This window comes from Dermacentor andersoni, chromosome 5, assembly GCF_023375885.2.
Source record: "Dermacentor andersoni chromosome 5, qqDerAnde1_hic_scaffold, whole genome shotgun sequence".
Lineage (NCBI taxonomy): Eukaryota > Metazoa > Arthropoda > Arachnida > Ixodida > Ixodidae > Dermacentor > Dermacentor andersoni.
In genome coordinates, this window is record NC_092818.1 from 163,176,328 (window position 1) to 163,190,432 (window position 14,105).

Genomic DNA, 14,105 nt, shown 5'->3' on the forward strand with positions numbered 1-14,105 from the left:
TTACACGCAAGGTTCTACTTCCGCATGAGTCAGTGTAAAATAAAGAGAAATACAATTTGGAAAAATCGGAGCCATCCAAGAATTTATGTTGAGCCATTCGAGGCTTAACGTTGGCCAGCAGTTCGCACAACGCCGAACACGCCTCTGGACGGCTGACGTGACGGCGATGTCAGTCCCCAGGCTTGCTTCAACCTACATTGCCAAGCTTGGCCCAAATAATCCGCCTTGGCCGGCGACTATTTACTCTCGCCAAGTATCAGAACCGCGTTTTCCATTGAGCCGCCACTGCAAATTTGCTGTAGTTAGATTTCTGGTTCACCCAGCTCTTCATCCCACTGTTCAGCAGAACTTCTGGAGAGAAGAGAAATAAGCTGCGTTGAAGCTATGTCCGCTTTCTTAGGTCAAGGAAGGACACAGACCCTCTCGTTGTTTCCACACATGGGCCCATAAAGACATTCGATCTAACCTCTTCAGACAGCCCGCCAAGTTTAGCGGCCAGCAAGATAGACGGAAATAGTCCGGCTAACCTGCCAACATTTCTATTCCGAAGGTAATCGAACATTTATGAAGCGTTACTCTGAAAGATACTCAATAAGCGTTACCTACATAACATCAGCACATGAGGCGTGAATCTTTCCATAAAAGAATTCATGTAGCGATTAAAATTAAATACAATAAAAACCACTTTTTTCTTTATTTACAAAGACTGTCAAATTAACGTGACTGGGTCAATATATTCTGCGCTCGCGGGAATACGACAAAGAATCGTACGCCAACGCAGACACACAACCACAATGACCACACTGCTCCGACCGAGCGAATGGAAGTCTAACCGAATGGAGAAATGTAGATGAGCGGTATTTTCGTCTTACATTTACTTAATTTACTTTCGTCGTTCACGCCGCACTCCTTCCCATCGTTACCATGCTAAAGAGGTCCAGATACCGCGCCAAAGCGTCGCCACTGGCCGGATGACACACTTTTTCTTCTCAGGCTAGTTGCGAAGGTCATGCACGTACGGTCCGGGCCTTCGTCAAGGTAGATGAGAAACTCTCGGCGCGTACGTGTGTACGCCTTTTTATTCGCACAGAATACTGTCAGTGCAAGCGTGTACACATTGTCGAAAGCCACGCATAGCAGCCAACATACAGCTGCATACCGCATAGCTAAGCTGGCCGAATTATGACCAACACCTTCTAGTATAGCACCCCAGATTAGTACTTAAATTTAAAGAGCGTCAATCTGCGATTCTGAATCGATGGAGCTGAAATAACTGCGCCACTCGCCTGTACAATGTAGTCGGGAACGTCTTCGAGCTTCTCAAACGACGTCTCATTCGGGCTGACGAAGTAAACAAGGTATCCCAAACGCCTCGCAATCTCGGGCAGATCCATGGCCCTGCAAGGCGGTACCGTCGCCGCCTTCCAACGACGCCTTGCTTAGTGCATTTCGATTGATCTACCGGAGCGAGTATCACCTGTCGCAAGGCGGAGAGCAATTTTTGTCTGTGTTTCGTGCTGCGTCAATTTTCCGCCAAGAGCGGCAACTTCGCAACAGACGTGGCTGGCCTTGCAACAAGTGGTGTCGTAACGCTTTCAACTTAGTGAAAAGCCACTCGACAGCTTACGGCCGACGTTGTGAGGACACTAACCCTGTTTTAGCTTTCTTAGCCCTTGAGAAACAATTCCTGTGCGTTGGTGTGACTGAAAAGACTGCATTCAAACGTGGTGGAAATTGTCCAGAATGGATCTCCAAACACCGAAGCAGCATCAGCCAAACGTATCACACGTTTCCTCTGCTGAAGTTGGTGCTGCCATCTCTCGAAGACTGACTAAACGTACGCTCGATTGGCTTCTCGGACATCAAGCAGCGCGAACTTCAAAGTTGATGGGTAGGAGGCCGTCATACGCACGCCTACCACGCCTACACGCCTACCTTTTCAAATTTGCTTATATAAAGGTACCTACCTGGGCGGCACACTAAGCGACACAAAAAGTAAGTAGAGCATAGTACTACGGCCAAAGAGTATTTACACCAGACAAGCGGAAATAGAGAGACCCTGTGCTTTCTTGCGGACTATGAGTGCTACCGTTGTCCCAGCTCATCGCGTTTTGTAAATTTTGGTAAGTCATCAGGAAGTACAGTTGAACTGTAGCAACACACACCTTTTTTGTTAACTCTTTCCGTACCATGGGGAAAATATGTTTTTGCAGGTTACGCCAGATGTTTTTCTTCTGAAAGAACTATGCACTCAATATTTATAAAGCAGAATCATTGCACTTTTCACCTATAAAAGCTTTATTAACGAGATGTATGTCATAAAAATATAAATTGCCAAAATCAAGATTGTGGGAAAAAATTGAACAACGGTTGTAAAGACACGCTTGTATCTACTAAGGAAAGAAATAACAAAAATTATGAGATATACAAAATGCATTGCTGTCTAATCGGCACTAAATCCCATAGAATCTATAATTTACAAAGAACAGGCTTTCCCCTAGAAAAATTTAAGTGCAAGTACTACAGTTTGGCGTTCCAGGCTGCGGCCGCCAATATTCCGGGCTGCCTTGCGTCGTCGTCGCTCTCAGAGTCAAAGTCCGACGAAATGACAACATCTTCAGACTCGCTGGTGCCCAATCCACCGATAAAATCAGCCGCAAACGCGGCGGAATACCGAGATCTGACCTGAGATCTGCGGTCTTTCGAAGCGCGAGCGCCGCTCCCTAAGGCGGTCATTTTTGCTTTCTGCTTCGGAGTGCGTTCAAAAATTAACACCTTGCGGAGAAAAAGCAAACTACTTAGAAAACAAAAATATAGTTCTCCTTCTTCACGTCCCATGGCTCAGAGTGTCCGTGAGCGGCGCGGAAGGCCTCGAAAGTGGCGTTTTAAACCATCGATAGCGGGCGGCCATGTTTGCTTGCTACTTTGACGGTCTTGAAAATTTCGGAGTGCGTTCAAAAATCACCGCCTGGGGAGAAAAAGCGAACTGCTTAGAAAACAAAAGAATAGTTCTCCTCCATGTCCGATAACGCAGTGTCTCTGTGGGCGGTGCGGAAAGTCTCGAAACCGGCGTTTCAAATCATCGTTAACGGACTAACGATGCCCAATGGGCGCGGTACGGAAAAAGTTAAACGTGTTTGTAGGAAGATTCCCTAAGTTGACGTTTCAATTGTTAAGGTATCGGTGAAGAGTTGAGTGCTGGGATATTTCGTAAAGGCGTTTCTATTTTGCTCTATACAGCGTAATCTTTGCGCAGCCATACGACTGTTAGTGTGCGCCTCGCGCAACGCACGTGTCAAAGGCCGGGGCAGCGTATCGTCATAATTAAAACAGCTGCAGTGACTGAAGAAACACGAGTCTGTGAATGCTGAAAATATTTAAGAGGAAGATGGAAACTAAAAATAAGGATAGGATAGGATAGGAATAAACTTTATTTGTCCAACGGTTATTGATGTTGGTGCCCGGGGCTAGGTTGCCAAGGGTCCATCGCCTGAGGAAAATCTTTCGAGATCCTCGGCAACAGCCCTGGCCCGCTGGACGGCCCACTCCTGGTCTTCGGGTGCCTCGCTCAGGAGGGCGGCTTGCCATCTCTCACTGAGGCGCCCCGCTTCAGAGGGTCGTGATGTTGTCTTCTTCCTTCCTCCTTGTCCTTCTTCCTCATGGCGTTGGCATTTCCAAAGCACATGGGCCATGTCGGCCCGTTCGTGCTCCCACCATGGGCAGCCGGGCGACGGGTGCAGCGCGGGCCACAGGCGGTGCAGGTGGTAAGGGTTGGTGAAAGTGCCCGTCTGCAACCGTCTCAGGTCGACCGCCTGGGACCTGTCTAGGCGCCCGTGGGGTTGTGGATATTTTCTTCGTTCTTTCCTATAGTGGTCAAGCACCTCTCTGTACGTTGCCGGAAACTCCTTGACATCGCAGTCGGCGTCCGCGTGATCCCCAGCTCCGTCCGCCGCGATTTGTGTTCTGTTGGCAACTACAGCGGCCGCGCCAGACGGGGTGGCCGCCGCCGTCACCGTCACTCCTCCGCTGGGGTTATAGTGAACTAGAATAGAATACATTCTAGTTCACTATAGCTGGGGTCCCGCACAACAACGGCAGCGGCTGCCCTCTGGGGGACCGCGTCGCGGCGGGTAAGCTGCCTCGCGACGAGGTGGGCGCGTTCGTTGTGGTTGGGTGGAGTGTCGGTGCGTCTTCGGCCGTTAGCATTGTTGTTGTCATTATTGTCGCGGCTGTTGTTGTTATTGCCAAGCTCCCCGACGTGCGCGGGGACCACTTGAGGGACTTGTTTGTAATCGTGCCGCATCCGAAGTCCCCGGCCAGGGCGTTGAGCATGCGCGCCACATCCGCGGACACCCAACCTTTGGTGTAGTTCCGAATCGCTGATTTGGAGTCGCTGATAATCAGGTTATCCTCCGCACCTCCGTGGAGTACCGCGAGGGCTATGGCCATCTCTTCCGCTGCTTCGGCCGGCGGCAGCCTCGCTGATGCCGTGACTCGGATCGTTCCCTTTGTATCTACGACTGCCATGGAGAAGGCGGGCGCCGCCGCCGTCGGCCGGCCGTGTCGATGCTGCCGTTGTTGCTGCTGCCGTTTTTGTCGTAGTAGCAGTAGTGATGGTGGTGCTGGTAACTGCGGTTCGTCTCGCACATTCCCTTGTAGCGGCGGTGGTGGTCGACGTCCCTAGTCGCCATCAGAGTCACCGACTGGCCGTGGGTACCTGGCTGCATCGACGAAGAGGACGCCTTCTCGTCTTCCATGCTTCTCGAGGATTGCTACCGCCCTGCGTATACGTCTTTGCACGTCATGCACCGGGTGCATATTCTTCGGCATGTTTACCGTCTTTATGGCGTCCCTGACTTCCGGTGGCAGTGATTCCTTCAGTCCACGCGCCTCGTGATATCGAATCCCGAGCAAGTCTAGGATTCGTCTTCCCGTTACGGTGCTCGACAGCCTCTCCAGCTGCGCGATTCTCTGCGCCTCGGTGATCTCCTCGAGCGTGTTGTGTACGCCCAACTCGAGGAGCCTGTGGGTTGGCGTGTACTAGAGTACTCCCAGGGCGGTCTTGAAGGTCTTTTGCCTCTAACAAGATAGCGGCGACTGGCTCTCGGAGAGCCAACTCTAATCCATTCTAAGTAATAAGCAGCAAACAAACAAACAAATAAACAAGCAAGCAAGCAAGGAAGCAAGCAAGGAAGCAAGCAAGGAAGCAAGCAAGCAATCAAACTCTTACTTTAGCAAGGTGATAGAGCCCAGTCGCAGATAGCCGAATCAACTTTGAAGTTGACGATTCTTGTGCGATGTGGTAGACAATTACGTGGGCAACGTTAATTTCAAACTAATGACTTCTCTATTGAACGTATTTTGGCGGTTGTATTTTTCTTGGCTACACTTTGGTTAGTTTTCTTCTGTGGGAAGTCTGTCAACACAGGATCAACGTTAGCCGTATGGTGGCTTGCACTTATCTCCACTATAGTAGAGATCGGTGGTGGCGTCACAGCATCGAGGTGTAAGGAAAGAAAAAAAAAGCTCACACTCGGATTATGGTTAACTGTACAACAAGGAATGTCACTGAAGCTAAATTTCTTCTTCTACCACCATCTCCTGCCTCCATCTGCCTGTGAACCTCTCTCTTAGAAAAATTAAATTTTGGGGTTTTACGTGTCAAAACCACCTTCTGATTATGAGGCACGCCGTAGTGGAGGACTGCGGAAATTTTGACCACCTGGGGTTTTTTAACGTGCACCTAAATCTAAGTACATGGGTGTTTTCGCATTTCGCCCCTATCGAAATGCGGCCGCCGTGGCCGGGATTCGATCCCGCGACCTCGTGCTCAGCAGCCCAACACCATAGCCACTGAGCAACCACAGCGCGTAAAACCTCTCTCTTGTTTTGGAAATCTGATTATGAGGCACACCGTAGTGGGAGAACTCCGGACTAATTTTAACCATCCGGATTCTTTGTTGTGTACCCATGGCGTGGTACATGAGCTTTTCTTTTTTTTTTTTTGCATTCCGCCCCCATCGGAATGTGGTCGCTGTGACCATGGGATCGAACCCGATATGCATAGGTCTGCGGTACAGCGCCATATAGCTCCTAAGCTATCACGGCGGGTTGAGATGGAGAACGAATGGGCGACCAATTGTACGAAAAGCGGCACACTTATAAAAGTTACTTGTGTATTAAAGATGAAACCCAGATATTCCTACTCTCGCCTTCACCATTCTATCTTGTAATTGCCTCTCTCCCTTTCTTCGCGAACCTATACCTTCTTCCAAGTTCATCACGTTCCCTGCCCACTCGCTGCGCCCGTCCTTGCCTTCCTCTGTACTATCGGTCATTTATCGGCCTCCGAGCTTGTTACAAAAAAACAAAAAAAAAACAACAACTAATAGTTCGCATCACATACCTGCTCGTAATTATTGACAATTAAACGACAGAACGCGGCTATGAGGCTTTTCGAATCAGTGCAGTAGGCATAATTTCCTTATTTTTTTTATACCCGTGTCTTCAGACGTGCTCAAAAGCTCTCGTATTATAGCACTTATCATGAATTTAGTCTATAAAAATTATTTATCTTTGGAATTTAATCAATTCTGTAAAACACAAAAATATTGAATTCATCTTAGTGACTGCTTTTGTCCGCCACGTGGGCTGGGCTTAAAGAGAAAAAGAAGCCTTCTGAAGTCGTGCGCGGACTTGTACACGTGTCACTCCTGAAACGTCTGCATATACGGAGAGCTGAACGGTTTGCGGTAACGAATCGGCGAGACCAATGAGCACCAGGTTGAACAGGGTAGGGCTGAGTACTCCGCCTTGCAGTACACCACGACTGGTATAGCTAGACGGCGTTAGCCCGTCTTCAGTCAAAATAAAGAAAGACCCTCCACTCAAACAGCTGCGTATCCAGAGAAAGGCGTGTCTACCAATCCCTACAGCTTCTAAGGCGTCTAGAATTTCGTGATCTTCTACATTGCTGTACGCAACTTTAAAATCAAGGAATAAGGCCGCAGTGATTCGTTTGAGATGTTTCTGGTATTGTGCATACGCTACATGTACATATCTGAATGACTAATGAGTGCCAATGACCTGGATGACTAAGGATGGTGGTCATTTTATGAAGAAGCTGCATTTTATACCTTTCACTCACTGCTAACAGCAACAAACAGCCCACTGGCTGAAAAAAAAATGTTTCGATCATGTGTATATCATCACTCGCAGTAGATGCGTTTCCGTATATAAACCTCATTGTGGAGGATTGACAATGACATCTTATGATTTAATTGGCGATATCGAAAACGTTGTCAACTTTCAAGACCGAATTTTCCAGAACATTTGACTTTCTAAATAGTATACAAGAATGACAGGAAAAAAATTGAGCAAATAAAAACAAACGCACCCGCATAAGCACAATGACGTGAGCTTAGCGTCAGCGTGCTTGACTAGATGAGCAATGTAGTGGGCGCGACAAGCATTTTGGTACAATGTGAACATAATTGTTCAGGCAAGGTAAACAAGGATGCCTTGTCATTTGATGAATGAAAAGAAAAACTGGCATTTGCTGTGCCCATATTTATGGGCTATCTTTGAGTAATTTCTCAGTCCCAATACCTCAGCGTAGCGTGTTCATACAACTAACTCGGTGATGACACGCCCTGTTCCTACCGCATGACCCTACGTTGTCCCGTACTACTTGTCGCGAGGGCAAGGTTCGAGTGAATTTAAACGTCGGTCGCGCACCAAACAAGATTATTCTTCTTATCGTAAAAAGGAAAACACAGGTACCACGAGTAGCTCTCGAAGAAGACACGTTCACGGTGAGCACAGTGGTCACTTATACATGTCTACGCCGGTTGCTCAATTATATTTTGAGTAACGTACAGTCAGTCACTCCAGTGATGTCACCCATAATTGAGCTCAAAGCGCACACTATGCAGACCAATCCACATCCGTGGAATTTGTAGTCTTCCATGCTGCCATTCGATTCATTTACTAAGCACCCACCCATAAATAGAGCTGAGTAGAACAGCGCGAACAGAATGACCAGGATAACGTGACGGGATGAAGCCCTTGCTTCCAACAAAATTTTATTTCGATGAGGTGAGAATATATGTACAAACTAATGCAGCTTGTCACGCACGATGGGCCAGATTCCGTCAGTCAAATATTGAGTGAAAAGAACACCGAAAAAAAAAACGAAATAGATTCGAAAAAAAAGTAGGCACGATAGAATCCCGCGTTCGCAAGCATATTCTGCTTGCACTGCCCTATTCAGTATGGATCGTCAATATCACCATTCCTATATTCTGCTAAACGGAGCTTATAGCTCGTATAAAACTCATATAGTCGTATAAAGCGAAAAAAAGCCAAATAGATTTGAAAGTGAGGAAGCACGATAGAACCCTGCGTTCCCAAGCATATTCTTCTTGCACTGACCTATTCAGTATGGATTGCCAATATGGCCATTCCTCTACATTCTGCTAATAGGAGCTGTCGTATAGCTCGTATAAAACCGTATAAAAACGACAATGCCATCAGGTTTATAAGAACGTTTACCAACCGGCAGCAAGGACTGAGCGAGGACAACCTAGTCCGGTTGGTTCATTCTTTCGTGATGTGTCACTTTACCTACGTCGCAGCCATGCACAACTGGCAGAGGTCGGAACGGGACAAGCTGAACGCGTTGATCAGAAAGGCGGTCAAGAGAGCCCTCGGGCTTTCCATGTTCATGAGCTCGGAGCGACTGTTCCACTTTGGCATGTACAAGACGCTAGAAGAGATAGCGGAGTCACAGGAGAGGGCGCAGTTAATTTACCAGGCTGTCTACCACCAGTGCCGGGGGAAACATCCTGAGAGAGCTTAGAGTTCCCCCAACGGAGATCAAAACTAGATTATGCAGCGTACCTCGAGAACAGAGACAGCACATTAGCGTGGCCCCATTCCTCGGAATGTCCGCCCCGAGTAGAACGTGGGCAGGCGAAGGGCTAGGCCTAATGTCCTCCTGGAAGAGGCCGGCGCACGCGCCCGCAGTTGCTGTTTCGTCGATGCAGCCCGGTACCCTGACAGAAAGGTGTTCGCTACAGTCGTCGTCGATCAAGAAAGGAAGATCACAAGTTCCTCGGCGGTCCGGACGACGGCGGCCGAGGTTGCGAAACAGGCCGCAATAGCGTTGGCCCTGCTGGACGACGGGAGAACGACGATATACAGCGACTCGAGATCGGTGGTCTGAGCACTCGCCAAGGGCACCGTCTCGAAACCTGTCTTGCGGATCCTGCGGGACAAGGAAATCAAGCAACACATGATCGTCTGGTTCCCCGCTCACATGGGACAGTTCAAGGGCGCCCCGTCCAACCTCAACAAAGCCACAGAGCTGTGTGAAGAGTCGTCGACCGCGTAGCTGTCGGGTGGCGCGGCGCTCAGGTACCGGACGATAGGGATCCCCCTGCCTCGTGCAGTGAACTCACAAAGCACTTTTATCTGGGGAGGCGGAAGTCTCCGCCGCCGCACAGTAAATTTAACAGACCTCAGGCATTGACACTCGGACTCTTGCAAGTAGGGGCATACCTTAGCGCCACCCTCTTACACCGAATCTATCCCGAAGTTCAAGCGCCAAACACTTGCCCGCTTTACTCAGACTTTGCCAACTTCGATCGCATGATCTGCCCTATTCACTATGGATTGCCAATATGACCATTCGTATATTCTATAAAATGCAGCTGTCGTACAGCTCCTAAGCAGCTTTACCAATCCTTGAAGCTTCATGACACCACAGATGAAAATAGAAACCTGTTTCCAAGTTCAGATGCAATCAGTAATGTACAATTTAAAGAGATCATAATTTGCTGCTTTAATGGATACACGTTCGTTCGGGACCATGGGATATAACCACAGGGATTGAAGTCACGTATGCTAGCTTCAGTGGTGTGCCTTGCAACTTCCTCTAGCGCTTACAGAAAGTGACAATGCGAATGGGCTCTGCAGGGTACCGTGTGAGCCTAGCTTGACGCACCGGAACTCAAATGACTTCCGCGTTCCCATATGCATTCCTGTAGTCATGCCTTCCTCCATGACTGCTACGACGAAAATCAACGCTACTATTATGCTTCGTATGGTTCAACGTGGTGTCTCCGCAGTGATATTTTCAATACTGCTCGGTCTAAGGAGAACACGATAATGAGGGTAAAATGCAATTGATACGTAAAGCATGCGCAGCAGTGTGGTCTACGGCGCGTACGGTTCAACAGGAAGAAGCGGCTTTCTGTATCGGGAGTTTCTCGAACATTATCTCTGGTTCTATCCGTTGTCCGTTGTCGCCGCGCCACGTTCAATCAGATTCTGTGCTCGACACAAACTTAGTAGCAGTTTCTGGAAGGCACACGGGCACCAGCGATTACACTGGAACCCTCCACGAGTCATGTATAAAAGCTGAAGCGCATGACCCGCAGATCAGATTTTACGGCGATAGCCGAATGTACCCGCAGCTATCATTGTGCTTTGAGTGTAAACTTGTTTTTCTAGGCACATGTTCACCCAATAAAGAGTTACGTTTCGTTTTCACAGTTTTCGCTACTGTGTTCTACACCGTCACTACAACTTGACGATATACTACTGAATCAACATTGGCTACGCTTGAGGGCTTGTGTCTGCTGCTTTTTTATAATAACAGCCTTTGAATAGACCTTAGCGTACACGACACATGCAAACGGCGGTTAGTAAATATGACACAAATTCCAGCACGTCGACTTTGATTTTGTCGTGCCATGGGTGTTGCCTAACCTCAAGCCGGGGAACCGTGCTTGTCCTCACTTTTCCGGATCAAGTATTATTTCCGGCAAGCGGAAGCGGCAGTACTTCTTTCTCTGTTTCACTGTAGAAATGCCGCTTAGGCTCTTTTGCTAGTTTTTTCCGGTGCAACCACTCGAATTTCACATGTTAAATTTTCAATGGACGCTGGTTTCTCTCTACATTATTAATGCGAGAGCATTATATGCAGAAAAGGCAGGAAAGCTGGCGTTGTCCACAAAGAGTGGTACCAAAAACCAATCTGACGTCGTCAGCATCTTATGTAACGTCATTAGGAATACAGAATGTAGTAAATAGTAAAGAAACATAAATTAGCCGTAATTGTACTTAATTAAGTGAATTAAAGTGCTATAATGTGAATTTGGGTGACTTAGAGCGAAGTAAATCGAATGAAAGTTAGAACAACAGTAAGATGGGTTAAGGTGAAGTAAAGTGAATGAAGGTGGAATAAAGGGGCTTAATGTTGGTACAAATTAGAGCAAGGAGGATTAATGTGGAGTTGTGAACGACACCTGACAATGTATGACGTCACGTATCATGGGCGTAACCAATTAATTAGAGAAATCATAAGGCTTTCACGTTCAAGTAACGTAAGGACACTTAAGTGGCTGTAAGTTTTTGAAACTAGGCTTTTATGCTGTGCAAGATCTTGCTGCAGTTGATCTTTAATTATGAACTACTACGATGACTAGGTTGGTGGTGAAGAACTGTGGTGTAAACATGGCGGACGGATCCTGTGGATTTCATGTTTGTATTTTAAATGTGCTCTGCAGCACATTCTAGGAAATGTGTAATATATGTTTTGATATTAAAAAGCGTTGTCTCAGAAATCTCTTGCATCAAAATTTATCCCGTCACACCTTCGAACTCTCGGCTTAAAAGTTCTATTTTTGTAGTATGGATATTTTTCAACATAAAACCCTTGCCACATACATTATTTTAATCTGACATCTCTAATAACGTCTTTGTTTATTTCCCAGCACAAGAACATCTTCCAAACCAGGGGGAAGTCGCTATGTAAGGTGGTCACAGTGCCATGAAACCCCTGCTTATCGCTGTCCTCGAGGGGGCTTGACCAGCCGGCCGACGTCAGCTCCCTGTCCTCAAAGTCCTGGCCAGCCCATCGTCCACGGCACCTTGACCAATTCCTATCTGCGGGAGCCTGCCTAACCCAGCGTCATCCACCTAGCTTAAAGAAAGATGCCTCTATCAGAATTATTTACTTGAAAAAGTTATTGTAAAGTAACCCAGCGTCGCCCACAAAGCCCGAGGAAATCTGTTTGTTAAATATTTATTTGTGAAAAAGCTGTCATAAAACGTCTTTCTGAATTCTTCTCACTTATTATTTGCATGTGTGTAGCAGTTTCGCTTCTTGGACTTATGTATTCTATCACGTCTTCTTAGCTACTATTAATGGTGAAATTTGTAGCGCGCACAAGAGACAAGGACGCAGAGAAGGTGGACACACAAGCTACTAATTGATGTAGACACTATGGGGAAAACTACTATAAAAAGTACCACTCGCAAAAGGTCATTAGCTCTAATGCATTGGCTCAAAGCTGACATTAATAATGGCAACGATATGACCCTGAGCTGCTCCGATGCTAGCGCCACATTGGTTGCTGCAGTGGCCTAATGTTCACTCTATCTTGGCTCTAAACATCTAAACCAGTACTGTAATGGGTTGCACTTTCCCAAATACCAGCGTTGGGCAGGAGATGGTACCAGTTTCTGCCGGAAATGGTCCACGATTGGTTCAATACTGGTGTTCTGCCTGGGTATAGCCCGTTACAATGTTGGCGCAGCCAGACACAATCACTTCTCACCGAATAAAAATGTTTATTATCTCTCTCTCCGAAGCCCTGGTTCGGCACATACATAACTCCCATGCGCTTAATGACATCTACTTCGGCTATGAGTAAACGGATATGAGCCAATTGGCCTGCCCGAAAAAAAACAAGTAAAAGATAGGCCTATAGCTCATTAAAAAGTTCGCGATTACAGGTGCAATCTCTAATCTCGAGAGCGCTTGTTGGGCGCCTATATCTCTCCCCACGCACCTGCTGACGCCTATGTACAAGATGAATAAAAGGGCTTTAGTAGATTCCTTCACAAAAGAAAATAAAAAGAAGGTAACCCTATGGCCCATTACAATTTTGGCCATGACAACTACAATACCCACTCTAGAAAGCGCTTGTTGGCCGCGTACATCTCTCCCCATGCACGTGGTGACGCCAATTTAGGACGGGATAAACGGATACACGCAGATTGGCTTGCCCGAAAAATATTTGAAAAAAGGTAAGCCTATCTAGCCCATTACAATGTTCGACCGGCCGGACCAACCCTTTCTCTCGAAAGTAGTGAATCGGCGCACACCTCACTCCCTATGCACATGCTGACGCCGATTACAAGATGGCTAAACGGATAAACGTAGAATGGCTTGCCCAAGTAAAAAAAAAAAAAAGCTAAGCCGAAAAAAAATATATAAAAAAAAAGATAAGGCTATAGCCCATTACAATTTTCGTCCGGTCCTATCACTTTTCTCAAAAGCTTGCTTGGAGCATACATCACTCCACATACATGTGCTGATGCTCATTTCAAAGATGAATAACCGGATATATGCAGATTGGCTTGACCCAATACATTAAAAAAATTGACCGCCCTTCGACTACTGTGAAGGGGGCTGCAAGTGAAATTCGGGATCCGCGGCTCTTCGTTGTCGTAACGCCTCGGCTTCGCGCTCCCTCACGGCGGCGTCGGCACGTCGACAACGAGCCGTTTCTCGAGCGAGTTCCAGGCGGCGTTCATCAAACGCCGCCTGTTCTTTGGACTAACGCACTACACACGGCCCGCTTCCGCTGCCGTTCCTTCAACGCAGCCTAGCCTTCGGCAGAACGAACCAAACGTGGCCTCCCCATCTGACTGCCGGGCCGGCACTGGCGGGAAACGGCGGGCGGGAATCGAACGGATACGTGTCAAACCCTTACCCTCCTTCGGAGGGAGGAGACGCCCTGACTGGCACCCGACTTGCGCTGCGTCTACTTCCTCCATAACGTTTCCTACAAAAATTACTAGAGGGAACTCTGGCGCTGCAGTCGTTGTCCTACCATGGGAATGATGGGAAGTAGATGGATTTGTCTGATCTTCGTGCTTGTGGATTCACACGTTCTTGTGGCTTTGTATATTACGCTATATAAATCTTATTGTCGTATATTTCAGCGCAATCTATATTCTTCGAAGTGCAGAAGACACCGGGAACGTGTACAATTGCTATTAATTGCAACAATTGAGCTTGTCCAGGTAGC

General features: G+C 47.4%; 1 protein-coding gene and 1 long non-coding RNA gene across 3 annotated transcripts in view; one reads left to right on the plus strand and one right to left on the minus strand.

Annotated features, from left to right (window-relative positions):
• Positions 1–1,719, minus strand: part of LOC126531551 (alkylglycerol monooxygenase-like) — a 28,032-nt gene extending 26,313 nt beyond the window's left edge. The window contains exon 1 of the mRNA XM_050179111.3: positions 1,287–1,719. Coding sequence (XP_050035068.1) covers positions 1,287–1,394 — 108 coding nt within the window. The 5' untranslated portion in view covers positions 1,395–1,719. The remainder of the gene's footprint in view (positions 1–1,286) is intronic.
• LOC129385128 (uncharacterized) overlaps positions 1–12,129 on the plus strand; it is a 37,110-nt gene extending 24,981 nt beyond the window's left edge. For both annotated transcript variants that reach the window (XR_008612709.1, XR_008612710.1), the window contains exon 2: positions 11,781–12,129. This is a non-coding gene — a long non-coding RNA (uncharacterized lncRNA). The remainder of the gene's footprint in view (positions 1–11,780) is intronic.
• Positions 12,130–14,105: the final 1,976 nt, after the last annotated feature.